The 27,538-nt window shown below is 43.6% G+C and overlaps 3 protein-coding genes across 7 annotated transcripts; all 3 read right to left on the bottom strand.

Annotated features, from left to right (window-relative positions):
* On the bottom strand, positions 1 to 3,968 carry LOC122621384. Of its 2 annotated transcripts, XM_043799229.1 has the most exons (5): positions 3,893 to 3,968; positions 1,582 to 1,936; positions 1,141 to 1,287; positions 852 to 991; positions 1 to 553 (listed from the first exon to the last, which is right to left on the bottom strand). In XM_043799229.1, exons 2-5 carry the CDS (start codon positions 1,932 to 1,934, stop codon positions 21 to 23), a joined length of 1,173 nt encoding a protein of 390 aa, XP_043655164.1. In that variant the 5' UTR covers positions 1,935 to 1,936; positions 3,893 to 3,968; the 3' UTR covers positions 1 to 20. The 2 variants fall into 2 exon arrangements, with proteins under 2 accessions (XP_043655164.1, XP_043655165.1); XM_043799230.1 differs by lacking the exon at positions 3,893 to 3,968 and having other exon boundaries at positions 1,582 to 1,943.
* Positions 3,969 to 6,129: 2,161 nt separating this feature from the next.
* LOC122621067 lies at positions 6,130 to 14,967 on the bottom strand. Its single transcript, XM_043798804.1, has 6 exons — positions 14,560 to 14,967; positions 8,398 to 9,112; positions 7,902 to 8,015; positions 7,680 to 7,841; positions 7,164 to 7,614; positions 6,130 to 6,519 (listed from the first exon to the last, which is right to left on the bottom strand). The coding sequence occupies exons 2-6, from the start codon at positions 9,053 to 9,055 to the stop codon at positions 6,309 to 6,311; spliced, it is 1,596 nt and encodes a 531-aa protein (XP_043654739.1). The 5' UTR covers positions 9,056 to 9,112; positions 14,560 to 14,967; the 3' UTR covers positions 6,130 to 6,308.
* A 4,624-nt stretch (positions 14,968 to 19,591) lies between these two features.
* On the bottom strand, positions 19,592 to 27,475 carry LOC122619391 (neuropeptide F receptor). 4 transcript variants are annotated; one of them, XM_043796299.1, is made up of 5 exons: positions 27,373 to 27,475; positions 21,793 to 22,183; positions 21,561 to 21,730; positions 20,320 to 20,896; positions 19,592 to 20,250 (listed from the first exon to the last, which is right to left on the bottom strand). In XM_043796299.1, exons 1-5 carry the CDS (start codon positions 27,472 to 27,474, stop codon positions 19,997 to 19,999), a joined length of 1,494 nt encoding a protein of 497 aa, XP_043652234.1. In that variant the 5' UTR covers position 27,475; the 3' UTR covers positions 19,592 to 19,996. The 4 variants fall into 4 exon arrangements, with proteins under 4 accessions (XP_043652234.1, XP_043652233.1, XP_043652235.1 ...); XM_043796298.1 differs by having other exon boundaries at positions 19,592 to 20,896; XM_043796300.1 differs by lacking the exon at positions 27,373 to 27,475 and adding an exon at positions 25,056 to 25,710 and having other exon boundaries at positions 19,592 to 20,896.
* Positions 27,476 to 27,538: the final 63 nt, after the last annotated feature.

Raw genomic sequence — 27,538 nt, 5'->3', positions numbered from 1 at the left:
GGTGGTTGGAGTCCTCCAAGTTAGCTCTTCTGAGGCTGTTGTTCGGCCACAATGTCCTTGCCAGAGTTACGTCCGTAGTATCCGTTGTAGGCCGCTTCCTGCGGATCCCCAAAGCTGACGGAGTTGCCGGCAGCCTGCTGACCCTGGACCTGCTGACCCTGGTAGCTCTTGCTATAGTAGTCGGTGTAGGGCTTGGCAAAGCTCGGCTCCTGGCGGTAGTAGGGTCCCGAAGCGCCTCCGTGGCCGCCCTCAAAGTGCTCGTGGTGGTGGTAGTAGGTGGCAGCTCCCACTCCTTGCGGGTTGTACTCGGGGAAGGTGTTCTTGCCGCCAAACAGGCCCGACAGTCCACCGCCGAATGCTCCTCCAACGCCACCTGGCGGACGGCAGAGCTTGAAGTAGGCGAACAGACCGGGTAGGACGATAGCGGCCAATCCAAGGATCTTTTTGAGGCCAGCGATTCCAAGGATGAATGGCAGAAAGAGCAGCAGCTTCAGCTTGAAGATCTTTAGCACCAACAGCAGGGGAATGATCATCTTCTTCAACTTCTTGCGCGCTGCAATAGTATTCGATATTGAGTTGCCGGTCATTTTAGGATAATTTAAATATCAATTGGTCTAGTTTGTTAGTTCAGAGTTCCATGGCAAATTTAAAATATCATTGCATTAAGAATAGTCAATTATGATTCATTGTTCAATAAAACATAATCACATTTTTCACATTATAAATAGACATTAATAATGACTTTAAGATACAAATCATTCCTGGCTCATTTGCAATTTCATCTACTTAGAACATTTATCCACATTCAAATTTCTCTTCAACTGAAAATAAAGAATAATTTTGAGACTTACAGAAATGTCCAGCCCGCTGTCCATCATCAATGAGGTCTAGTTCGCCATCAATGTCGTTTCCGATGAAGCGGGCCTCATAACGACCTGCTTCGGTGAGTTCCTCTGGCCACTCGACCTCCAGAGCCGTGGACTTGAGGAAGCTGCAAGCATGCGGAAACGTGACCGAGAATGAGCATTTACATTTTCATAAAAATCTCATATTTTATTCAAAAGCCGGGCCAACTTTGCGGCCCAAATTCATTTGCATTCGGCACGAGCCGCAGTCATTTGGCTAATTGTGACAGCTTACCGTTCGGTCCTTCGGAGTCCATATTTCAGCAGCTGATTCCACTCGTCGTCGTCGCCACGTGGCTCCTCGGAGTACTCGAAGGGCTCCTGCAGCAAGGACCTCTGCTGGGTTTCTGGAAGTCGCACCACGCGGGCAAAGTCGGAGAGCCTGAAAGTTAACGGGATTCTTGATTAATTTCCTCTCCGAGTGGTAAGAAAAAAGAAAAAAGGCCTATAAGAGCACGCCTGAACAAATAATTTTCGTCAAGATGAAATTTTGGTCGAGGAACTATATTTTGTACATTAAAAATGTTAAGGAAGCCATCTTCCGTGTGATTTCACGTGAATGTTCATTTCAAGGGGAATGATGAATGAAATATCGTAAGGAAATTTTTCTTCCCTGAAGAAACCCAGTGATAGAGATTTCTGGCTATAGGTGGTTATGTACAATCCTAGCGCTTACTTGTACTGGTCCTTGAAGAAGATCTCGTCGAAGGTGTTGAGCGCCTGGGTCTTGAAGCACGCGGAGAGGTCGCCGCCGAGGCAGTTGCTATTCGTCCTGGCCAGGAAGGGATCGTTGTCGTTGCCCAGGCCGAAGATGCTAAGCAGGGAGGAGCGTCCCCGTTCTTCGCCCACTCCTGGCTGCTGTGCCTGAGGGAACTGTTGTGGCTGCTGGGCCTGCTGGATCGGCTGCACCGCTGGCTGCGGAGCGTAGACTTGCTGAATGTTGTTGGACGACTGCTGGTCCGGAAGCCGGAGACCTTCGCCGGCCACCACAGTGGCGAGGGCCAGAAAGATGAGCGCTCTCATTGCCATGGCTGTAAGCAGGAGAAGGTGAAATGGCTTTAACAAAACTACTGGCACAAGTTTCGTTTGAGCCGCTGAAGTTTTCTCCCAATCACCCGATTATTCCAGCATCTTCGGCTCCGTCACGCGATGACAAATAAGAAGTGTATATAAGCAACTTTTTGGCAACTGCTTGTTGGCTTAACGGATCGACTCTCCACTTAAAACTGACACACTTTTCAGATGGCTTAGCGGTCCCGATGCCTCACCGATGGCACACCGATGCCTCACCGTGCAATTAGCCGCTCAAACGTAATAACTCTCGCTTTCAAGCCAACTTGGGCCACGGCTCACCACTCTTTGCTCTTCGGTGTTTACTGCTAACTCGAGTTTGCTCAAATTTCTCGAGGAGCTTTCTGCACCCAAAAATACAGATAAGCCCACATATTTGTCGGACCCAAAGTGAAATGCAGGCGAACCGGTTTGCCGGCCTAACCCTTTGCCGGCAATGAGGCGACAAATGCTCGTAATTGAATTCTGTGCTAGAGCGCATAAACAGCGGGCCTAATGTGCTTTAAAAAGGTCAGCTCAGTCTGGTCAAGCAGAAGTGCAGTAAGGCGTTCATAATGCGCATTATAGACTGTGGTTCGCATAATAACGGTAGCGGATAAAATGTACACAAAGTCCTTATAAATTATGAAATGATGTAAAAATAAAAATTAAAAATCTCTCATTCATTGCCATTTCTTTACATTTTCTTTACTTTAAATTCGCCATAAAGGAAAGATTCAAAGAGTTACGAACCACTGTATTAAGATGGACGGCAGCTGAAATCGCACGCGAAAAGTTCGTTATGCTCGAGGGGCGATTTTGGCCAGTTGCTTTTACTTTCGTTAGGTTCCCATTTGGGCCAAACACAGACTGGAACTGGGACTCATCAGCCGACGCTTGTGTGAATAACAAAGAACTTAGCTCGGCCACCAAGTTTAAAGAAGTTCAATGTCCACGACAAGAAAAGTTTGTGGAGCGCCAAAGACTATGCAGCGAAAAACACTTTATGGCGCGAAAGTGGAAAGTTTATGGCAACTGCCAGTCGAGCACCCGAAAGCACGCAACAAATTCCGGATGTTTATGAGGGATCGTAATAGGTTGGGAATGGGTGCGCAAGATTTATAGATTAGTGAATCATTTATTGATTCACGGTGAATATGGTGCCCAGTCAGTAGTCTTTGATGTCTCTGATGTCGAAAAAGATTACAAATTTTGGACACTGTGTCTGTCGTGTTGTTTTCGCTATTTGTTTTGCTTTTCAATTTGCATTCGCCATCGAAGGTCAATGAAATGTGGACTGGTGATGGTCGGCATTTCGAAATTACATTGGCGATAAATGGAAATGATGGCTTTATCGTGTCGGATGATTAAACAGTTTATGTACACCCTTGAACCGCCCACCATGTGGGTACATATTTGTGGAAAAAAAATTGGTTTTGAACACTATATAAACAATAGTATATATTGTATAGTATAGAAAAGTAAAAAGTAGTATAGAATTGTTGAAAATAGCACTTCCTAACCAATCTTTGAATACATGTGAACATCAAATTATTTAATTCATCTTAAAAACCAAAATATGTCGCCTCTGATTCATTTACCGGACAAATTTACATAAATTAATTTTTCTTATGGTCATACTGAAAATTATATTAATTGGAATTAATGGAAAGTAATCAAATAACTACAGGTATGTTATAAAGCCCTTTCTGTTTAAAGAAGTGTATTTTACAAAAAAAAATAATATTTTCAACCGATTTATTAAAGTACGGTTAAAAGCTTTCCGCCACAATCCAATGGTCGTTAAAATTGGCAATGCTGGCATTTCCCACATCTATTTTATTTGGTTATTACACAATTTCTTGCAGTTCATTTCACTCCACTTCACTTCACAAAATTTTACGTTATTTTTTCGCTCGGTTTTTTCCGCTGTTTACCTTTTGCTGTTTCCTATAAGCGCCTGGGGTTGTTTTTTATTGGGTATATCCTTAACGCGTTTTTTAAGCGACTCTGTCTTTCTGTGGGCCAAAAGCGACTGTGCCGTGGCTGCTGGCCGGCAAAGATTTTATATGAAATGCGATAAGTGGCGAGAGGAGGAGTCGTTGGCAAAGTCAATACATGGAATACATGGAGACAATAGCCCAGCCGCTGTCGTCGCTTTTGGCCGACAACGATGATGGCTAAGAGGCAGATCTCAACACAGTCGCACTTGCGGTAGGTTGTGGATACGATCAGGCGATCGGGTTTACTTTTGCCTCCGTGGGTGAGAGACAACGACCTGCGCTTTTTCGCGTCCGGCTGGGCGAGTCGAGCGTTCGTGTGCCTTGAGAAAATCCCAAAGTTTTTGTGGCGCACGTCGAGGCCTTGGCTTTAATTCGAGTTTGATTTAAAGAGCCAACAAACTGTTGAAGTGACTCATTTCGGGAAAACGTACGTCACAGCCGCCGGGGTTATGTAACTCTTGGCCTCTTGCCTCACATGCGATTATTACTTTTACTGCAAACGGGTTTTTGGGAACGCCCACGTTTAAAGTGAGGGCGAAATGCGAGCCAGAGGAAACTGCATCCAGTTGGTTTTTGCATTCTCTGCAATTTCCTGCGGTGGCAACAGTGGGGCAACTGTGGGGCAACCGTGGGGAATCTGGGCATTTCCCCCTCTGGCTGCCACAAAAATCAAAACAACAGGCGGCATGCTGCGGGTTTTCCCGCTGCCACATTCGCACGATTTCCCGATTTTCCTCGGTCAGAGGAGGCACGATCTGCCAACGAGGCCGCAAACAGAAGTCCGCCGGCGGCAATTGTTTCCGTCAGTCCGAGGGCGCTTGTGTGGCGTGACGGGGGGCGAGGTTGCGGTCGGGGACGCTCCTGTTTTGCCGGACATGTTGCCCAAGCCACGTAATTGAATCATCTAGTCCAGAACTTTCGAGGATTTGACCAGTGGGAAAATTCTTCAAATGTAAATAAAATGAACATTCCGCATATATGTATATGTATGTACTATATGTTATATGTAAACAAGTAGGGCGGAATTCCGGTAACATAAGGGCTAAACCCAATATGTGCAGCGCGTCCACTTTCACTGCACAGACCGGGCCCAAAATAAATAAACCTTGCACAATTTTCTAAAAATCACTGAATCGTGATATCTGTTTCTATTCATAAAAAAGAATATACCATTTTACCACTATTAGTTTTCGAGTACCGGAGACACTAATAAATATCAAAATGCATGATTCTACGTATGCCTTAATAAATAAAATTAAAAAAAAAAAAACTCAATCCATTTAATCGCTTGTCAGTGTATAAAAAATTTCACAAGAGTCTTAAAAGATTCCTTTGATTAAAGTTTCTATACTTATGTAAAATATAGATATTATTTTATCAAACAGAACCACATTTTAACAAAGTGCGATAAAAATTCAAAATCATCAGATACTCGTAACAATTTTTATTGACAAATACTAGTAACATTACAAAAAAGTATGTTACAAATGAATAACCTAGTTTCGACTGTTCGTTGTCACTATGTGGACACTGTATTGAAGCAGAAAGGACAGAACGTTATCTGTATGAATTTACACGCATGTACATACATTTTGATGCATATACTAGCCATATTCTAGCAACCACATGTTTGCTTGTAATTAAGTTTCGTGCTTCTCCAAGTCTTGCAGAGATTCTGTATAACGCAGATATTAGCAATAAAACTAGAAAGGTGTTCCCGTGCTGGTGTCGTCATACAAGCTGTTTCTCCTTGACGTCAATTTAAAACAGGAATACGCTTAAGAAACCAAGTCCCTGTTTCTCCTTCCCTATCAAGCGCAAAGAGTTTGCGAGACTTGCAACGCCCGTTGAAAGATTATGAGAGCAGTTTATTTCTGGTGGTACAACATGATTTTATTGAATAATTAGGACATTGAACAACGCTCGCTGACTAATCGCATAACAACAACAGAATAAATAATTAAAACTAGTTGGGTTAGTTTTAAACATAGTCGTAGGCTAGAAATAAATACCTAAAATTCAGCTAAATGGCTAAAAATAACAGCGTCCTCCAGTATTGGTGCTCGCGCTAATTAAACTACGAAACAAACTTTTCTATTTACAGCGTATTAATGATGCCCCCGCCCCTGCGCACCCTCCCTCGCCCTCCGCCGACATCTGCCGTGCGACGAACCTCAATATATGGCTAGGCTATCCTATCTTAAGTACGATTTGCATAATTACACCGCCCATCCCCAGAAGGCAGGCATGTCGGGATGTCAGACGGACTTTTGACGTGACTCCCACGAACTTTGCTGTCATCTCGACCCCATCCCGTTCCAGAGATGGCTCCGAGGCGTTTTGACCCTGTCTACGCCAGCTTGCGGGCCTGGACCAGTTTGTTGATGTCGTTGTAGGTGGACAGCATTGCCGGGTTCTCGAGGTCCTTCAGCTCCTTGCACTTGGCGAAGGACTCGTCGCAGTCGACGCCGTCCTGGCCGTCCTTCGCCGCCCGCATGTACTTGAAGAATCGCAGGATGTCCGGGTTGTCGGAAGTCGGCTTCCGTAGCTCGTTCAGTTCCCTAAGAGTGGGCGAGACAGTTAAATTAAATTGAAAGAATTAAATAATTGATTTCTGTGACTGCCTGAGTGATAGATCTTATTCTCCGATCTTCTTTAAGGAGGATCAGAATTGTTAATTGGTTTCCTGTGATGGTTATACCTTGTACTCGTAAAGCAAAAGAGCCTACTATATTCGTTGTAAAGTATATAACTGGCAGAAGGATGCGTTTCCGACCATTTAAAGTATATATATTCCTGATCAGGATCAATGGCCAAGTCTAACGGGCTATATCCGTCTGTCCGTCCGTCTGAACGCCTCGATTTCAGTAACTATAAAAGCCCTAAGGCCCACAAACCGCCACAAATCTTCAAAATGTTTTTTTTCATTTGTTATTGTATTTTGCACTTTTATCATTTCTCGTTCGCCCTTCCTTTAGCTGATTAACGGGTATCTGATGGTCGGGGAACTCGACTATTTCATTCTCTCTTGTTTTTATGTTATTAATGTTGTTAATATTTTAAATTTAGCCGGCGCGCCCAATGGGCTGAATTAACAGCTGCCAAGGTCACAAAGGGTTAGCTGGAATTTCCCTATAACATTACCTAGTGTAATTACTCAACTGCGATTCATTACGGCATACTTTCAGGCGGAAACCGAACTCACCTGCTGAGTTGGGCGGATACCAGGTTGCTGTACGGAGCATACTTCGCGGGGTTGGCGTACATCAGGCAGATGAGTTTCTCCCGGCAAGCCTCGTTCTCCGGATTCAATTTGAGCTGGGCAAACACCGAGTCCAAGCGAGACAATAGTGGACTGTAGAAGGGGTCGTAGTTGGACAGCAAAAGCGACGAGCTGGGCACCTTTTTGAAGCTCTGGAACGTGTTCATGACCGCTGGCGTTGGTTTCTTCGTCATTCCTGGAGCTCCGCCACCAGCTCCTGCACTGAAGGATCCCGACATGCTCTGGGAGTTCTTGAAGGAGGCAGCCCCAATACTCTGCAGAGCACTCAGATAGGTGTCCTGCATCATCTGCTGACCTCCGTAGCGCGACAAAGTGGCCTGGTTTACTGAGTTCCCGTTCACCTGGGCATATTGCGCCTGCTGCTGGGAAGCCTCTGCAGGGTAAGCAAATTTATAATAAGTATCATCAAGACAGCATTTTCTTCTTCAGATGACCTACCTGCATTGTACTCGTAGCCAGCTGGCGTTTTGCTCTCGTCCGCCAGGGAAAACTTGCTGTCGTCATCGAAATTCATGCTGTTGTCCCGGAAGTCCAGTTCCTGCGGCGGCTCCATGGGGCGGATGAACAACGGCACCGACCCAGCCGAGCCGGATGTTATGCCTGGCCCGAAGGAATACAAATGTTTAAATTTATTCAAGTGTCCTAAGCCGATGTAGTTACCCTTGCCAATCAGTCGGCTTACACTGCTGATGATGGTTGGCAGGAACATGGCGAAAAGCACGCTCTTCAGCACTTGCAGACCCATGTATATGGGCCACATCACCTTCTTCAAACCTGGAGTGGAAAATTGGTATGTCGTTAGTTAATACAAGAACCAAGTACCAAGAGTGAATCAATGACTTGAATAACTTTAATATTGGATTGGTAATAACCGATATACTACTCAAGTAAGCTATAGAGAGAATTTTGTGAGTAACCATGTCTGATGTATCCGATTTTCCTTTTGCTTTTGGTGCCTTTAATGTTTTTGACGGAAGACTTTTGAGCTGTACTTTATTTTTACTTTACTTTAGTTTTGTACTTGAAGAAAAGCATGGAGATTTACGTACTTATATATGTCTGAAAAATGTTGCTCTTCAAAAATTAATCTACCTGCTACTTAAGTAAGAAGACATTTAATGGAGTTTCAAGGATTTAAGCTCTTACTTTTACTTACCGCTGAAAAAAAGTAGTCGGGCGCTTTCAAAAGCCCTTGGAACATTCAGCTCCACGTTGGTGTCCTCCAAAACGCTTCGGGATGTGCGCTTTCCAGTGTGGGATTGTTGTTGCGAGTGGTTCTGCTGTAGGGCCAGGACCAAGCCGGGAGTGGGTTCATATTTGCCGTTGCTAAAGAACTGCTCCACGTAGTCCACGAGCAGATCCTCCAGACCCTTTAGCTCGGCGTCAATAGAGGCAGTGGAATTTTTCTTAAAGGCGACTCCCGAACTCTTGGACGCCTCCTGTATTGGTGAGTCCGAGGAGTGTTTAAAGTTCCGGCGACGCATGACCACTGCCAAGCGCAGATCACTTTCGCTCTCCGCCGGCTGGAACACTCTGTACTGTCCCGACTTGGTGAAGACATTTCGCGATATGAACTCCGGACTGATGTCAATGGGTAGGATGGGTCGGAATGTGTCGTCGTTGCGCGGCTGTCCCGCCATCGTAGTGAGGGGCTGACTATAGGGGGTTCCTGCTTCCAATTCCGGAACAGCTGCCGGTATCATTGCCACTTTGTAGAGCAAAATGATTCCATATAGCAGTGGACTGCATCGCCGCTTTCTGTGGATGTTTGCTTTTAATTTCGCCCCGTCGATGTCCTGGCTACCCATTTTCATTATCCTTCGCCTTGCAGCTGCACTCGCATGCCAAGGTTCTCGATTCGGTTCAGTTTTCTGTAATGAATAATTGCTTTTTTCAGTGGGGAATTCTCTTCTCGGTGCGATGGAGTTGTGGCCAATTTCAGCGAGCTCAGCGCGGTTGGCACACGAATAACTACATAAATAACTTTTGGGAACGTGACAGGCAACTGGAAAAAATTCGCAACCTGATAAGCGCATTACGTGTGTCCTTGGATGGATAAAAGTACACGAAGACTCAGGTACAGTTGGGTAGCATTATTTCTTTTATTGTCCCCAATAAATAATTCATTTAAGCCCCATTGGTGAAGTTTAAAAGCTGCGCACTTCATCTGAGGAAGTATATTTACGAATTTATAAACGAATTTAAACTAGTAAAGTTAAAATGTTCAACTTATTTTGTGTAAAATCACTCCATTTGTTTGTTGTATTTAAAATCTTTTCTCTCGGAGAATGTACGTTTATTTACTGACTATATTTCTTTTTAACTTTTAGTATGTATGTAACATGATTAAACTTTGCGTGCGTAAAAGGTGAAAGGTGTGGTTATAATCCATTTAATCACTTAAATTGGCAGCTCAAAAATTTATTGTTTCAGTTTCTGTTTACCAATTTAACGGCTCGAAACAATTTATTCCCCTTTTTTCTTAGTTCGTGCGTGACTTTTAGCTTATTTTGTAAAGCTCTTTAACTTTTTTTTTGTTTGAAGCGAGCGATCAGGAAATTCTATAATGTGAATAAATATCTTCCCTTTAAATCGATAATAAGTGAATTTTTCACAATATGATAACGCTCTTAGTAGATTTGCAATTGGATGAAAAATGTTATAACATTTTAATTTTTCTATCGATGCATTGTTAATTATATCGGCGTAACGATGTATAACTCAATATACTCGTAAAGTAAATGGGTAACGAGATTCGTTGAAAAGTATTTAAGAGTTAGTATGAAGAGTTTCCGACCCTATAAAGTGTATATATTGTTGATCTGGATCACTACCCGAGTCGATTTAGCCATATCCGTAACGAAACAGCTGGAGAATTGATGCTGCTATTTATAGTATTTGACATTTTGTTTAGTTATAGTATTGTTTTTAGTGCAGTACAAACCATTTTGTTTGCCTCAGGCACGGCGCTAATAAGCCGGTTAATGCGAATGATTCCCCGATTCCCACTCTCTGGGCATCTCAATTGGAGGGGCTCGTGCCCAGCTCCACCTGCCCCACCCACTGCACCCCTCAAAAGCGCCCCTCTTCGGCACACAAAGCACGTCGCCAACTTTTTATTTGCCTTTGGAATTCGTCGCGCTCGCTGTGCGACACGCCATTCATTCGGCATTCGGCATTCGGCACTTGGCATTCGCTATTCGCCATATTCCATCCACACTTTGGGGCTGCGGAGTGCGTAGCTCCGCGCTGGGGAAAAGTGAAAATGTACTCTGTTTTGTTTGTGTTTACATTTACCCAGCACGAGCGCCTCGGATGCGTTGGCGCTACCTCCAGACTTTAGACTTTGGGCTTCGGGCCTTGGACTCCGGTCCAGATCACGTTATTTTCGTGTTGAATTTTCACTTTCGATTTTCACGGCGAGCGGCAGTGGCAGTGGCATGAAAACTATTGCAGAACTGTGTGTGTGGCTCTAAAGCCGCAAATTGCACCCACAATTGAGCTGTACAAAACGAATCAGCGAACTTCTTGTTTTCCAGTTTTTTTGTTTGCGCCATCAAAGCCAAGAGTCTGTCTTCTGCAGTCGACTACTGTAACCTAAATTGAAAATCACATGTTGGCATGTGTTTAGAATGCTCCCCAGTTAATTACTCTTATGTTTCCGCACTGAAACCCGTGGAGCAGGCGGAACGTCACTTTCGATCCTGGATGGAACGCCTGGTTACAATGACATTCGACTTGCACTAATGTCTTCGGCAACATATGATTGAACTCAGCCAAAATGCCGGAGAGGAAATTTAAAACCTATAGGTACGCACTTTGCCAGCTGGATTTTCTTAAATTAAATTAGCTTTGCTTTGATTAGGTTTCTGTGAAAGATTCATTCATTACTAGCAACACTCAATTGTCTAATAAAAGTCACCTTGGGAGACTGTTTGTTTATATCTAAAGCCTTATTGGAGTGAATTCTTATAAAGGAAAAAGTACACCTAAAAATCAACTTATTGACACAATACAACTCATCTGCACAAAAAACATCTGCATGGGCCAGATATTTTAAATATTATATATATTCCCTTTGCCTTATTGTGAGCTGGCATCTTTGAATAGCTGGTCTGAATCCAATTTAATGGAAACTGCTTATAAGGCGCAGTTACTGATTGAAAATTGTTTCTCCTCGATTCTCGGCTAATGGGAACTTTCCCATGAAATGCAATGGGGCACTTTGTAAGCCTGAAAACAGCTCAGCTCGCTTTGCTTGAGCATCAAGATGCATCATGGGAACGCTATGAGGAGACAGTGGTCTCGTATCTGCGCCGCTAATGAAAACATTAGCTTATTGCCCGCCCATTAGGGCAATCATTTATAGGTTTGCGCTTTCGTCGGGAGAATTCCCCTGTGCGACCGTCTAAGCATGTCATTAAAAACTATCGCCAGGCAACTTAAGCTGCGTACTCCCCCATCGGTGGGTTCAACAGTTTTGCTGCTTTAATTATTCACATTGTGCACGCTTTGGGGTCGTGGCAATGGCATCATGCAAATTAGTTTCCAACATTACAATTAGAACTGAATTCCGAACCCTTTGAGCCCCGCCCCTTCTCCTGCACGACGCCTCCCTTTGGCAAGACTTGGTTATGGTTTGTGGTCGGTCGGTCTACCTTCATGCTCTGATATTCCGCTCTGATATAGTTAAGGCAAACTTTTCGAAAAGGCTGCGTTTAATCAGATTTCTGCCCCCCTACTTTTACCATATTATTCTGTTCTCTATGCAGCGGCGCTCATCCGAGGCGAAGTTTCCCAATTAAGTCACAAAGTTTCCCGGTTTCTGATCTAATGGAAACCGATGTCTTGGCCGCACATGCTCCATAATTCCAGTGGCTCCATCCCCGCAAAGGGCGTGGGTCACGGGGCTAATAAGCTGGCAATCATTGTTTGCGACACGCCCGTCCAACGGCTCTGAAAAACGCACAAAGTATCTAACTTAGACGTCGACAACCAGTTTGGTTGACAAACAGCGACCACTAACGGTCGAAAACGCTCGTAAACGCTCGTAAACACGCTGCATCGTAACTGTTAGTGTGTGACATAACTGTTAAGTTCAACAACGGCCGAGAACAAGTTGGTCGAGACCCCAGGTTGGTCGAGACCCGAGTAGAGTCGGTTGCCCATATGTTCTGGTCGGTTGACAGGTGCATTTACCAAAGACAGACAGACGCTGTCTCTGCTGGACAAATTGGGATTCGTGGTCGAGAAGGTCGACTTTGTGGCAGTTCATAATTTCTAATGAAATTCTATTCCCTTGCTGAAAAGGCCACATATAAGCTGGTTTTGGCATAATGAATTAAAAGAACTTAAGTTAATGGTAGTGGAGATGAAAGCTAAAACCCTTTAGCAGTAGATAATAGTAGGATTCTGATAAAATCGAGACCGATATAGTCTGAGTATCATATGCATTTATTATGTTGAAATGTTATCAAATTGTTGAAAGCTTCCGCTGTGCCTAAAGTATCCTATATCCAACTCGCTTTAATAAGCTGGTGCAATAAAAACCTGAAACCTAAGTTGGTCAGATGTGTATTTACTGCGCGGAACCTTCGTCAATGCGTTAATCTTTGGCAGCTCGGAGCCGAGCTAAAGTCACATACGATAAGTTTTGGCTGACAAATCCTGCATAGCTTCAGCGAGCAGTTTCTCGACTTAACTGGCGTTGCTTGAAAGCGGAATAATGGTCGCTACGTGGGGAACGGTCTCAGGTCTCAGGTCTCAGACCTTTTTCGAGTGGCGTTGAGCCATTCCGGGGTAGGACTTTCGGTTTTAGCCGATCCCCCGGCAACCCAGCAACCCAGGAACCCTGTAAGGCAATCTCAGCGTATTGGAATTTGGTTTTCGCCAATTAGCCGCCAATTTGGCCGCGATGTTAGCAGGCCATTAGGCGCTGATTGTTTTACGGGGCGTTTCCACTCACTCGCATTGAGTGATTTGAATGCGTGCCCAGCACCTGAGAGGTGTTTCTGCTATTTGCCCGCTACTCAGTTGGGCTTTAGAAAGTCGACTGCTATTTATGTCATTAAGTCGGTGCTGTAAGTCCAAATTAAACTCTCTTGCAGGGGAACAGTGATGCAATCGTGGCTTTCTGTGAATTTACCCAAATGACATTTAATTCACAACCAATTCAGGCCGGATTCAAGTGCCCGTGAAACCACTCCACCATCTTGCGAGGATGTCGGGCGAGAGCACATCCATATGGGAAATAAGTGTGAATGCGGTCTGCATCTGCAGCTGTCGGATGATATGAGTGCTCTCGACAAGAAAGTTGCTTCTCCAGCAGGCGGTATTAAAAAGATGGCAAAATGAAAGTGCGAGTCGGGCGCACAGCTAGTAGTTGGGGGAACACTCATGACTCACGAGGATGTGCATGTGCCTCTGCATCTGCCCCTTTATCTGAATGCCAACATCCTCTCATTTCACTAAGCTGCACCGATGGACCACTAACCACAATTGCATGGTTCACTGAAAAATAATACGTGCGCTACAGACCAATTACAATCACAAGAGCAATGATACATATGTGTATTTAAGAAAAGTTCGAGGAGTTTGAATATGATATCTAATGGGCTAATGGGCAAACTTATTGAGAAGTATTACATTATTCGTGAATAATCTTATCTTAGACAGCAACACTTAGAATAGATAACACAAGTCCGACTTATAATATCATTCGTTTTCGTAATTTAATGACATCTCAACCGAGGTCCATATTATGTTGCTGTGTTTCCCACTCCTCCGCTCATATCATCTTCATAATTTGCAGTTGATCGACTGAGACGGGAGCTTTCTTCGACGCATTTTTACGCGCTGTGAGCCGAAAAAAGAAAGTATCGTTAAACATTTGGCGACGCTTCGATTGCCGGCCGAGCTGAGCAGATGATTCCCTTTTGCCCAGTTGGGGTAGGCCAGCTGGTCGGCTTACGTAACGTAGCTCGACAATTAATTACGCAGATTGCGGGGCTTTTCTATTAAGTTAGCGGCCAGTAGATGCCGCACACAGTGTGGGACTCCAAGACACAAAGGGAGATACGAAGGTACAGATGCGGATGGACAGCGAAATGAATGGCTTTAAAGAGCCTCAGCAGTGTCTACAGGGAAATGTTAACAATCGGTTTCTTGTGTGTCTTGGCGGTGGCAACAACCTTCTCCCTAGCAGGCAATACCTCATCAATTGTTGAAAGCGAGATTCGGGAATAAAGATTGCACAGAGTATCTAGCTGGTGATTAATGAGGCCACTCCCTGGCGGTCATCAATTACAACTCAATTTACCTTCTCGCACTCGGGAGTTTGTAATTCCTGCAGGAGTTTCTGGTTCACTCGGCTGGCTGGCAATTAGGTTTTTGCATACGGCGACGGAGAACTTTCTTCACCAGACTTTCGTTTCTGTATGTTTCGAAATCGGAATTGCATTCACTGCCGCGCCGCGTCGGCTCTCCGATTTGGCCAGTTGAAAATGCTGGCCAAAACCCGTTCACTCACTGGATCACTTCCTTTGTCAATGCAGTTGCCACAGCTCGTTTCACTTTAACAACACTTAGATTCACTGCATCCGATTTTTGGCCTCTGCAAACAATACCCCCACTTTGAACTAGAGCAGTTATTCTGGCAGTTATTATAATCAGAAGCTCTGGATCGCAAACTACTTTTCTCGCACTTCTCGCGCGTATGCGTCTGTCTTTCAGCTCGCAAAGATTTTGACTGCCGGGCGAAAGCCGAACGGCGAGTGCCATCAACCAGTTTTTGCCTTACGATGCGCTACGTGAGCAGACCCACTTCTTACGTTGCGAAGAGCGGCTTAAGAGAGCCTCTTAGCCAGACTTTGAGCCGGACCACATGCTAGACTCAACAGCTGGCGCTGCCGATCACTACACGGGAAAAAAAATGTGAAAAACACACCTTAGCTTGTTCAGTATGTTAACTACATAACTAACTGCCTTGGATATCTTTATTTTAAATAAGGTTCACGTGTCTAATTTATAGAATAAGAATATATGTCATATATGAAATAGGCGCTAAATGATAGTGTATAATTTTAGAGTTTTCACTTTTAATGTTTCAAAAGTAATCTCAGTGTCTCATCAGTGACCACCCATTTTCTCTTCTACGCGGGAAATTAGTCGCTAATTTAAACTACAAACCGAGTCTCCGTGAAACTGCATGCCAATTTTTTTATGTGAATATAAATAAATAATACGTAGCTATAAAAATAAGTCAAGTCACGGCGTGAAAAAATCGTCACCATATGCTAACGGAAAGTGGTCACTTATTAGTCAGTCGCCGGTTTAGTCGAACTTTCGATTTCGTTGGCCCTCTGAGGGAAGCTGCGAACCTCTGTTCAAAAACTTGGCCAGAGTTGCCTCAAACTTTATTTAATTTGTTACAATTTGTTTTTTGTGTTTTGCTCCGCCAGAAGCGGTTAAACTTTTGAATTCCTGAGGTCCCCACGCAATTTGCACTCGGTTAAAAAAAATAATATTGCAAATGGCCGAAGAATTTTATAACTTTAAAAGAAAAGAAGAGAGAACGCCAAAGTCGAGATTTTTGGCATATCAATGGAAATTTACAAGACTAATGAAACTGTAAAAAAATAACAAAACATTTTTAATAGTGTGGGCTTGGCAGTTCTAGGCGTTTTGTGGGCGTTACAATGGGCGTGGCAAATAAATTTTTGGCAATCGAGAAAAATGTACAAAAATGTTGACTAACAAAACTGTAAAAAATATCAAATCGATAGAAATTTACAAGATTAATAAATAAAGGAACAAAATCATAACATTTTTTTAAAGTGTGGGCGTGGCAGTTTTGGGCGGTTTGTGGGCGTTAGAGTGGGCGTGGCAACATGGGTCAACGAACTTGCGCGGCGTCTATGTCCCTGGAGTCTGTATTCTGAATCTCAACTTTCTAGCTTTTATAGTTCCTGAGATCCCGACCTTCATACGGACGGACGGACAAACGGACAGACGGACATGGCCAGTTCGACTCGGCTATTGATCCTGATCAAGAATATATATACCTTATATGGTCGAAAACGCTTCCTTCTGCCTGTTACGAATCTACGTGTACTTTACGAGTAACGGGTATTATCAGCAGAAGCTGCATTTTAGGTATTTTAAAAAGGAAATACATATAATCAATCCAATAGTTGAACAAGATAAAAAAATGTATACAATTTTAATTCGAATGTAAGCAACGTGAATAGGGAATACGAGTTTCTTTTTCCAGGATTTCTTTGCAAAAGTTTCGGTGGCAAACTTTAAAGTTTTTCTTAAAGACTGCCTTGTTGTAATGGATTTGGGGGTGTCAGAAATTAACCCAACCATATTTGACTGATTTTGAAAAAGTAAGTCTCCCAGGTTTTATTTTCTTTTTTTCCTTATTTTTTCTAATATCTGCTGGAATATATCTTTGAATTGCACATTTTGCCGTGGGGGGAATTTAAGGATTAAGGATTCCGAACATGGTGGCAAAATGCAATTGTGCATCTGCACATCTGCCGAGCATTTTCGATTTCTATAAATATTTAAGCTGAACTAGTTTAGCTGTAAGCAGATTTTCACTTATTTATAAGTTGTCACCGTTTGCTCTGTGAACGGGTTTTGTTGGCCGGTTTACGCATGGGAAAGTCGTCGTTTAGAATTGGCCAACTGAGCGTCACATTGTTATTAATTTCTGGTGACAAACTTTGCCATTGACTTGTGGCTAACGAGCGGAAACACTCCGCCCCCGACCATCAAACCACCAATCCGACGAACCACTGAACCACTGGGAAGCTCAAAAGCCAAATCGAAATGAAAGCCAGTTTATGAGACCGCAAAATCAATAACCACTCTCAATGTAACAATGGTCAGAGCAATGTTTTCTAAAAACCCAACGCAAATCGGGGCCAACTTCTTTGCCCGAGAAAGGGCTGAACAATTGACTATCGCCCATTTTGGCCATCTTCTGTGAAAGCGCTCTTTGCGAATTCATTTAGCACCTATTAAGAAGCCGCCAAAGATGTCAAAGAAAACCCAGGCATCCTCTATCATTTTGACTGACATGTGTCCTGTCCAACGACAGCGGGACGCACAGTCTTAAGTGCCTTGAACCCATTCACATATTACGTTACCTTACGATTGAGACGAATCCAAGTCAGAGTCTGAATCCAATCCATTGGTATGCAGGGAGGGCCTTAGTCTGCCGCAAATATTTGCGAGCCTTTGCTTTGAATTTTATTCCAATCATTAATTTCACTTTTACTCATAAATATGCTAATTGCCAGCTCACGCCGGCTTCGTAAAACTTCGATGGCGCAAATGTGGTTTATTATAGCTGCTTGGCGATACTATCACACACCCAGAATGCTTTTTTAGCATTGCGCAATCTGCATGAGAAGAAAGTGAGATGGGTCTGCGTAATCAGCACTCCGTGGAGAGGATGGTGGTGATGGTGTTGACCAGGGGGTTGAATATGAGAGTGGATGGTGTGGAGCCGGCTGAGTGTGACAAAAAGTAAGGTAAACACTTTCACGAGCCCGAGTGCAAAAGGCCGTTACGAGCCGTCAAAACAAACCGTTGACAGTTTTACAGCAGCCAGAAACAGGTGAGGTGAGCCCTCACCTGTCGCATCACTCATTCCCAACGAAATTTTTAATTAGTTTATTTTATTTGTTTCATTTTCACGCTGCCTGGTGGGAACATTTCTCTTTTCGACTCTGATCCATAATTAACTCGCCACCGGTCACGTTTGTGTCACACGTCGGCGAGCTGTGAACCCAGCAGCGACTTTGAGGAGATAGGAGATGGTGACCGGAGTTTCGCCCACGACGGTGCTTTTATACCTGTCGCCCATCCAGAGGGCCTTACCAAATCTGCTAATGAGTTTTTTATTAGCGGACCCAAAACTTCATGAATTGGGATGCCTATTTAGGTTTCAATGGTCATGGTGCACAGCACATTCAAAACAGTGCTTTTCCTTACAAGTATATTTCCCATATTTATAGATATTGTGGCTCTCAAACTTCCTTACTGCTGTGTCTCACATGCTCATGCGCTATTTTTATGGGTCGTAGGTTTTAATGCTGCGGCTGCTTGAGTGTCTTGAACCCACAAAAGTGTCAAAGGTTAAGTGTTGGGCGGGTCAGCTGCTGTTTATTACTGTGTTTGTTTAGCTTCGGAACACGGTGTCCCTTTTTTGGCTCACCCTCTAGGAAATCATTTAAAATGTCTCGAAAAATCTTTAAAGCGAATTAATATATTTTAGTTTACTTACCTTATAGACAACTCTAAGATAACTTACCATACTTTAACCTAGATACATATTTATTCAAAAGGGCCTCTTCATTTGAATAAGGGAATAAATATTCTGAAGTTTCGGGACTTGAAAGCTCAATGCAAGAAGCTTTTCTAGTTTGCACTTCAGTCAAACTTTCGAATTTTTAGTGACACCGTTCTATAATGCAGAACTTATAGACAAAATGTATCACAAATTTATTCGCGTTGGTGCACTCCTCGCCCATTGCAGACAATGAAACAGTGGCCTTGGATGTATAAGAGCAGCTTTAATTTATTTCATTATTATCTTTTACATTTAAATTTAAATTCACGTTGGCTTAGTGATTCTATTATTACTGAGTAACGAACAAAACAATAATTATAGCTAATCATTAGCTTAGATGATACCAAGAAAAGCTATGACATAAAACGAAAATATTTCCTAGGAACTGTTGGGAGAACTTATTCGAGGTCTTAGGCGTATTCTACTTATCAAATACCCGAAATCCAATTGGGGGCTCAATCAATTACTTTTCGGCATTCGATACGAAAATGATTTAACCATAGACTAAGTCCGACGGTGGATGGATGATAGATGCCATGAGATTGTCGCTTAAGAATAGATTACAGGATCCGAGCTCTTACTCGCGTGTGTCTTAACTTAGGGGTAACTCAGCTTGGCTTTTGATCACTGGACAATATGTGTTAAGTCTAAGGGCGACATGTCAGTCGCCCTAATAGAACGCTTCTCCAGCCGCCCGCTGCTCCAGGATTGATTGCCAATTTAGTACTGTTCCAAACTGAAAATGTGTCACAAAAGGCGGGTCATAATCGATTCTTGCTCAAAAGCAAATAATGTCACAACATGGCAACGACAAGAGTTACAGCTCGACAAGGCAACGATAAGAGAAGCGCATGCATACACTGAGAAAATATATGGCTAGTTAGCCAACTGAAAAGTAATCCAAGTTGGAGCCGGCAAGAGCAAGCCCATTAGATCAGAAATATTCGTACAATTAATTTAAGTCAATGATTATCGGAGTAGAGGCTAAGATACTATTTAGATGGTTTTAAATGTTAAGATTGACATATGGAGATACGATACTTACAAAGATATTTATAACTCTTGCTCTTGGTTTTTTGTACAAAAACATATAAATGGGGACCAATGAAATAAATTAAAATAAGCTAGGAACTTTTTAAACGTGCTTAAGGCGACTGCTTATAGATTTTACAGCCAGAGTTTTTTCCGGTTTTATGACGCGGCTTTTCGCTCAGTGTGCTGGAGAGGTGGCAGTTGCAGTTGGAACAAGTGAAACGTAATGCGAGCAGCAGCGACGTTTGGAGCATGCAAATCCAATCAGCCCGAGGGCGCACAAAAGTTCATGCACCCATATGTCGTGCGGAGGTCGACACGAGACCAGACCTCAAAGATCTTACGACTACCCTGTGCTTTACCGCGGCATCAGCTTGGTGACCTCCGAGGGCACCGGGTTGGACGGTTGGTCCGTCAGGGCCACCGACTCGGTAATGGCGCTGCGCAGTCCGCCCTCGTGGGGGCCTGTCATGAAGTCGGTGGCCGCCAGACCGCCCTCGCCGCCGGCGGTACCGCTCTGGGCGCCGCCCGGCCCCAGCAGCTTGAGCTCGCCCTTGGAGAGTTCGGCGCCCAACTTGCGACGCCTTCGCGCCGCCGCCTGGACGTTGCAGCCTGTCGTGTGACCGTTAAGAGCAACATTAGTGTCTGAGCAACGGCAGAGCAGTTCTTGAAATTCTTTACGGAAGTTGTCGTTGAGCCAGCCGTAGAGAAGTGGGTTGGAGCAGGCGGAGCTCATGCCGATCATGTGGCAGATGGCGTAGCGGACGAGCATGCTCTGAGTGACCGGCGAGCGCTCCATGTCCGCGTACAGGTTAAAAAAGTTCAGCGGCAGCCAAGAAACCCCGAAGATGATGGCGATGCTGATCAGCAGGCAGTTGGTGCGCTTCATCCGCCGCCCTCGTTCCACCTTTCGCTGGGCGGAGGACGCCTGAACGGCCACCACGGTGATGCGGCTCTTCAGCTTGTTGTAGATCCCGAAGTAGGCCACCGAGACGATCAGGATAGGCACCAGGTATTGCACGCACAGCGAGAAGATCGAGTAGTAGAAGCGCCCGTTGCGACTTGGCCAGTCCTCGATGCAGTACGGTATGGTGTCCTGCAGCCCGATCTGCTGCAGAAGAGCCGGCGTGTCTGTGTTGATCAGCTCCTTGTAGATGAACAGCGGCGAGGCCAGCAGCAGTGCCAGTGCCCAAATCCCTGCCAGGATCATCACCGCGCCCACGAACTGCAGGCTGTCCCGCGTGGGGTACACGATAACCTGAAAGTGAAGTTAGACGGTTAGGATATTTCAGGGTTTGGGGTCCCTTACCCATTTTCACTGTGAATATGACTTACTCAAAATACATATTGTTTAACTGGGTACCTTGAGTGGGATTTCATAGAGAAATAGTATCTTTAATTGATAGCTATAAGAGTGTAAAGTTCAATTGGAAGGTTTGGTTTCTCTAACCAGACAATAACGTTTATTTTATCCATAAATTTTGTATAAGTGGTGGATATCCAAGAAAACTTATAAAACTTTCTTCATTAACGCAAGGAACACCACTTCGCCACTCGCCTTTAATGGATTAAAAAATTGGCTTAGTTTATATTTGTTTTACTTCTCTACTTTCCAACATTTATGCATAAATATTTACCCCCAGAACATTCTGGCCATTTATAATAAAAGCTTTTGCTTATAATCCATCAACCCTTTTTAATGGTCCTCGTTGCGACACCATATAAATAGGTATAATTGTGGGTTAAGCCCTTATGTAATCGCCAAATATTTACTCAGATCCCATCGATTTTCCCTCAATGTCAAATTTAATGGTTACAAATTGAAGCCGTTCACCTCATTAATAAGCGAACACGATATGCCCCTTGATGGCCCCATTTACATACTAATATTGGCATTTAAAAAGGCTCGATCCGGGACTAACCTGATATCTGTCGAAGGCAATGGCCGTTATGGATATTGTAGACACGAAAATACAAAGTGCCTGCAGCATGGCAATGGTTTTGCACAGGATAGAGCAGGAGCCGTAGGGCCAGTACTTGGACAGGATCTCCATCAGGGTCAGCGGCATGGTGACTAGGCATAAAAGTAAGTCTGAAAGGCCACTCGAATGAGACTTACAATTGCGACGGCTGTCTGTGGGGATGGCAACTCACCCGATATGGCCAGGTTCAGGATGAACAGATTGCGGGCTGTGCGCATGATGGGCTTCCGGATCACGGCTATAACCACCAGGGTGTTGCCTAGGGCTCCGAACAAGATTAGCACGCCGTACATGCTGATGAGCATGTGGTACCACGGGCTGTCCACCGCCCTGTTGCTCAGGAACCTGTCGATGAGCACCGGGTCCAGCGGCCTGCTCCCAGTCTCGTTCAGATCGGAGGTGTTGATGGCAGTGGTGTTGAGGGCGTGCACCGTGCCCAGGTCAAGGTAGTCCAGCGGATGCCGGTCGTCCAGATAGCGCACGCTGTTGCTGCTGCTGGCGTATCCACTCAGATGCTCCCCAGCTGCCAGCTGGGAGGGCTCCGTCTGGTTCATGCTGATTATCTGGGGAACGAAGGAGGCAAACAGGGTCTCATTATTCCCCCAAATCCGCGGTATGAAATATTCAATTGTCAGGGGGCAAGGAAGCAACAGCAACTTTGCGTGCCACATCACTTATGATTTATGAGACTGGCTTGCTGCACACGCGCCACTTTCTAGCGAGCTGCGAAAGGCAAAATCCACTAGTTTAATGCTTTGTGGCCTGAAATACGGGGCAATATCGTATTAAAAGTTTGTTTGGTGCCAGTAGGTGGCCCAGCACCAAAGGATTCTATGGGCATACGACATGCATGAAAGTTCTGGGGCCTTATTCACCCGCAGCCAAACACTGGGAGAAACACAGGGTAACCTTACGAAGACCGCACGAGATGTTATTGGGAAGTCATAATATACATCATATATTAATTATTTTACAGGTGAATTAAATTGACTTTAAGTACACGTAACTAAAGTTCTTTGCTAGATTAACTTTAGCGACATTAGACATTTAGGTCCTTTTAAAATAGGGATAAAAGTTATTTTCCATAAACTATTTTCTGTTCAATACTTCAATACTTCTTAAAAAACTTTATATATTTAAATCAGTAAATAGACAAGGACAAAGATTTCCAAATTTTATTTCATTATGACACTATTTTAAAATAGGAAGTCTATAAAAGCTAAAATTTGCTAATACAACATATTTGTTAACATAAAATCATATCGAGTACGAGCACCTCATCTTGATGCTAGATCCATTTGTCAGTGGGCCATTTTAATAATTGAGTTCAAATCTCGGGGCTTGATAAAACTTCAAAAGCCCCTGGCATACGACTTTTAATGGCTTTCTGAACACAGACAATGGCATTGGCTCATGGGATTCGACTTGAGTCTCAAATTATCTGCTACAGGATATCTGCTAGAAGGCAAAATAATTCGCTTCGTTTTAAAGTTTAGCAAGTTCCTCGTTTTTGAAAAATGTCTTCCCATTCGCAGTTAATTTATGCAATATTTCGTTCCCGGGCTTAAGTTAGTTGGTTCTTTCCCTTCGTAAATATTCATGCATTACTCGTCGCCGTAATTTATGCAGCACATCAGGGCGAGACATGCATTTAATTGGAAAAAGTCAAAAGTGCCGTTTCCTCCAGGGAAATGTGCGTTTGATTTTGATGCCTTGCATTTGTTGCCAGATCAAGATATTCCGTTGTCGAGGGACAGCCTTCAAACCCAGATCCAAATACCGATATAGAAACAGACACAGAAACCGGCAGGTTATAAATGACGACATTTGCTAAAAATAATTGTGTAATTTTATGCGCCGGATGGCTGCGCACTTGTCAGTATCGATAAAGTCCAATGCCTCGCTCGAAGGTTGCCGAAACAGACTTATGGAGGCGCCCAAAGGTATGCATTATGTGCCCCTGACAGCTGCGATAAATGAGGTGCTAATAAATCTCGCCAATCGGGGGATTAACTCGCCAGATACCACATCGAGTGTGGGGGCATCGGGTCGGGTATCGGGCATCGAGCATTGTGCATCGAGGCTACAGGATCGAGAGCAAGTTTTCATGGAAATTTAATTTCAAGTTGCCTGCCCCTTAATTGACTAATATTTGCACTTCCAACTCAAACACACGAGTCCCAAAAGGAAAAGTCTGTCGACCGCAAACTGGCCAGTCTGCAAAGTGGGATTCCCATCCCGCTTCGGGCAAGGACATAATGGAAAATGTTCACCCTAGCAAGAAGGAGCATTAAACACTGCCCGAAGGTAATCATCAATTTGTCGCAAAACTTCCAATCACAGCCAAACGCGACTTCGACAGATTGTTCATGTACTGTTCCGCAAAGCAAACGAAAATCACGGTGAAGCTGCTTTCTCAGTTGGGAAGAAGAAAGGAATTTGTGTGGGGAAAATTATGTAAAGCAGCCCCAAGTAATCGGCAGTTGTCACAAATCTGGAATAATTTTAGCAATCCGGGTGCCTACAACATTTTCGCTTCACTGGATAAGCGAGCATGACAAAGATTTTAAATGCCAGCCGTTTTCTGGGAAATTCGATTCAATGCGGATTCCTAGCTGCTGGCACTTCTAGTCAGCTATTTTTGTGATTTATTTGCGGTGGGTCTCATGTTTCGCCCACAATAAGATTAATTTGATTGCTTCTTGTGCGATTTGTTTGCTAGAAACACTGCCGCCTGATGAATTTATCAGACGGTTATTGGGTGCCCATTGTTTGCCCCAAGACTCTTTCCTTATTAATTGAAGTCGATTTAGTTTCAAAAAGGAAGAGGTGGGATTCAGTTTGAATTGGCCTCATCTCCGCGGTTGGTCAACTCCAAGTCATTCACTTGGAGGGAAAGTGCTGTGCTAAAGCGAAGACATCTGGCACAGAGCTAAACTGGGTTTCTAGGGAACTAATCATCTAAGCTGCTTAAGAACTGAACGCAAATTCTAGCTATTTGTCTGGGTCCCTTGCCGTTTAATCATGTTCTGTATGCCGTTAAACACTTCTTTGGTGTCAAAGGAAAGCCACAGGGAGTTGGGATAAAAATAAAAGACCAAAGAGCCCAGAATCCCGACCACGAAAATGACATGCGATTGTGTAACCAGGTAAATTGATATGGCTCTACACGACTTTTTAACCTTCTCCGAGTTTTTAATTTGGCCGCGAGGAGGAAGGAATATTTTGAAATCTGGTTCTCAATCTGGCGAGGTATTCTGCAAAGAGCAAGGAGGGGGGAGCTCAGACAACCATATGGCCAACTTAGAAAACAGCCTAATCCCCCAAAGCAACTCGAATAAACTTTTTCATTTTTTCAATTTCGTTCCGTTTGACATCTACTCCTAAATGGCTTTTTGAGCTGGATTTAAGTATTTACATTGCAATTACACTCACCATCGTCCTGGCAATATCCTCGCCCTGAGGCTATGTATGCTATGTATTTGCTATAGTGTGTGCCGTATTGTTTTCTGGCCGTCTGTTGTAGTTTTTTCTTCTGCGAGTGACTCGAGTGAATCTCTGTTTTCCCGGCTGCCACAGCAGCAGTTGCTCATTTAGTTTTTAACTTGGAGTGCACTCATGGGTTTCGCGTTTGTCTCTTTGCTCTTGAAATGAAAAGTAAAGATAGCATTTCAGCTAATCGATGCATTAGTTAAAGGGCCGGATGCACCTAGCATTTAATCTAACCAATCGGGATGCGGGCATAATGAATTTCATTAAATAGCTTCAAATATGCTTTAAACTGAGCAAAGTGTCTGATACAACGTAATCCTCAAGGCAGCAAACACACGGGCACGAAGCTAAAAGTTTTCACAAGTTGCACTTTTAGAGTGCCTTGGGCGTTCCAGTTTTTATCCATTGGTATGCATAACTTTTGGAACATTTTCCAGATTTTGAAGCACTTTGAGGGCGTTTTTTCCCGTTCAAGTCATGCTCAGTTGAGCGGTAAAACCTCAAAGTTAAAATTGACTCTTTATGTCATTAAAACTTAATTTAACATTAAGAGGCACTTCATGTTCCCAGTTCAAGGGATCAAACCCTTTCTTTAAACTCTTTTGCAGTGCGCGTTTTATTAATCATTTTCATATTAAAATTGTTACTTTTCACCGAGAAACCTAAATAGAATGAATAAATCTAAAAAATTTTTTTTTTTTATTTAATCAGAGCTCCAAGAAGTGATGCAATAAGTGTTATTTTTTAATTATTTCGATTATATATCTATACACAATTTCTTTGGGTTAAGATTTGTCTTGTCATTATAATCATTATTGCTGCCATATTCTTGTCAGAATTTACGAAATGTGGCGGGAAATCCGCTTGAGTATTCAGATTCTATAATTAATCCCTTTTGGTTGTAAGTTGTGATGAACTGGAGCACTCGTTTACATTTCATTGCGCGCAGTACATTTATAAATTTTCCATCGATCGGAACGCACCTCAATAGTTTGTAAGGGACACCATCTGTCCTGTATTATTGTTAAAATAAAATTTTGATAATTTTTGCCCACACACGTCACTTGGCATTACGGACTCGAAAGATTTGTTTTCCCAGGAGGCGCGAGGGAATAATTTCTTTCGATAAATTTACTACTTACAGTCACGATTCATTGGAGCGCGTTCGGAATAATAATCATAATAATTACCGACAACTGCGAGGCGTCCGGCAGACAATTGGCGAATTTCCGCGGACCAATTCGCATCACGGAAACATGGTCGTAAATGTCGATGCTGCGTGCGAAATCCTCACACTTCACTTTTTAATGGCGGCACAATTCTGGATTCAATATGCGGCCGTATTTTGAGTATTTCGCTTATTCCACGCGTTTTTATTACAATAAGTTTCGGTGTTTAGTTTGGCTTTTTACTGATTTCCGATAACCACTCGCATGCACAGTCAGCGACCATCTGTTGGGTTTCAGTGCGCATCCCCAGCTTATATAGCCTCGTCCCACCGATATAGCGATATATCCGCCTGATTCGCTATTTGCCGCTGCGCGTTGCGTATACGCCGTGTGGCACAAAGGTCGCGACTGAAGGCATCGCACTTGGTCAACAGGCCGTGGGCCCTCGCTTCGAGTTTGTTTTGGCTTTGGGGCCGTCAGCTGTGCGGAGCTTTCTTATCACTGAAGCTAGGGGTGGAAAAGCTCCGCACATTGGTCAAGGGGATGCCAGAAAACCATAGGTCATATAAATTGAGTCATATAAAATAAAGTTCTACCTAAACAGTCGAGGTGAAGATGGCGCCAAAAGTGACGCCAAAATGACGAAACGAGATATTCTGAAACAAAGTGGTGCCTGCAGATAGCTTTCAATTACAGAGCTTTACAAAAAATGATATGGTATACAAGCCATTCGGGGGAATCTATCTTACTGCAATAAACATTCAGAATGTCTGATCTATCTATGAGTGATCTATTTATAAATATCTCTGTCATCTGTAAATCTGTATTTACACTATGCAAAAAAATATATTCGTTCAAGAATGGCGTGGAGTTCCACTTATAATCCACATTTAATCACTGGCATAACCGGATGTCTGGTAACGAAGTGCTTCAGGGGACTTCTTACACTTGAAAGCCTTGAAAGATCTAAGGTCTCTTTAGCCTCGTTGTAAGTTATACGAAGTTTATACATGTTGGCAAAAAACCGGGCAATGGGTAAAGGTTCGTAGGGTAAAGTTGTGCGAGACATTTATTAGCTTCACAGTACTTACCCATTGGCGTTCAAACTGAAACTCACATTCCTGAAAGGTGGAAGATGAATCGTTACACGGTAACTTGTGCAGGTTCGCTTTTGGAGTCCTTAAATGATGCATAATCCACATGCTTTAGAATGGTGGTAGTGCAGAAAGTAGTGCTAATCAACGGCGGGCGCAGGAC

Source organism: Drosophila teissieri, chromosome 3R (assembly GCF_016746235.2).
Source record: "Drosophila teissieri strain GT53w chromosome 3R, Prin_Dtei_1.1, whole genome shotgun sequence".
Lineage (NCBI taxonomy): Eukaryota > Metazoa > Arthropoda > Insecta > Diptera > Drosophilidae > Drosophila > Drosophila teissieri.
The sequence above is the reverse complement of the archived record's forward strand: the minus strand, read 5'-3'. Positions and strand labels throughout refer to the sequence as shown.

Coding starts and splice junctions, on each gene's coding strand:
- LOC122621384 (XM_043799229.1), bottom strand. CDS start 1,934: ATGGCAATGAGAGCGCTCATCTTTCTGGCCCTCGCCACTGTGGTGGCC. Junction 1,288..1,581: donor TTCTTCAAGGACCAGTACAA/GTAAGCGCTAGG, acceptor GTTAACTTTCAG/GCTCTCCGACTTTGCCCGCG. Junction 992..1,140: donor GGACTCCGAAGGACCGAACG/GTAAGCTGTCAC, acceptor GCATGCTTGCAG/CTTCCTCAAGTCCACGGCTC.
- LOC122621067 (XM_043798804.1), bottom strand. CDS start 9,055: ATGAAAATGGGTAGCCAGGACATCGACGGGGCGAAATTAAAAGCAAAC. Junction 7,842..7,901: donor AAGCCGACTGATTGGCAAGG/GTAACTACATCG, acceptor CCTTCGGGCCAG/GCATAACATCCGGCTCGGCT. Junction 7,615..7,679: donor TGGCTACGAGTACAATGCAG/GTAGGTCATCTG, acceptor CTTACCCTGCAG/AGGCTTCCCAGCAGCAGGCG.
- LOC122619391 (XM_043796298.1), bottom strand. CDS start 27,474: ATGCATCATTTAAGGACTCCAAAAGCGAACCTGCACAAGTTACCGTGT. Junction 22,184..27,372: donor TTCAGTTTGAACGCCAATGG/GTAAGTACTGTG, acceptor TTCGTTCCCCAG/ATAATCAGCATGAACCAGAC. Junction 21,731..21,792: donor CCTGAACCTGGCCATATCGG/GTGAGTTGCCAT, acceptor GTGGCCTTTCAG/ACTTACTTTTATGCCTAGTC.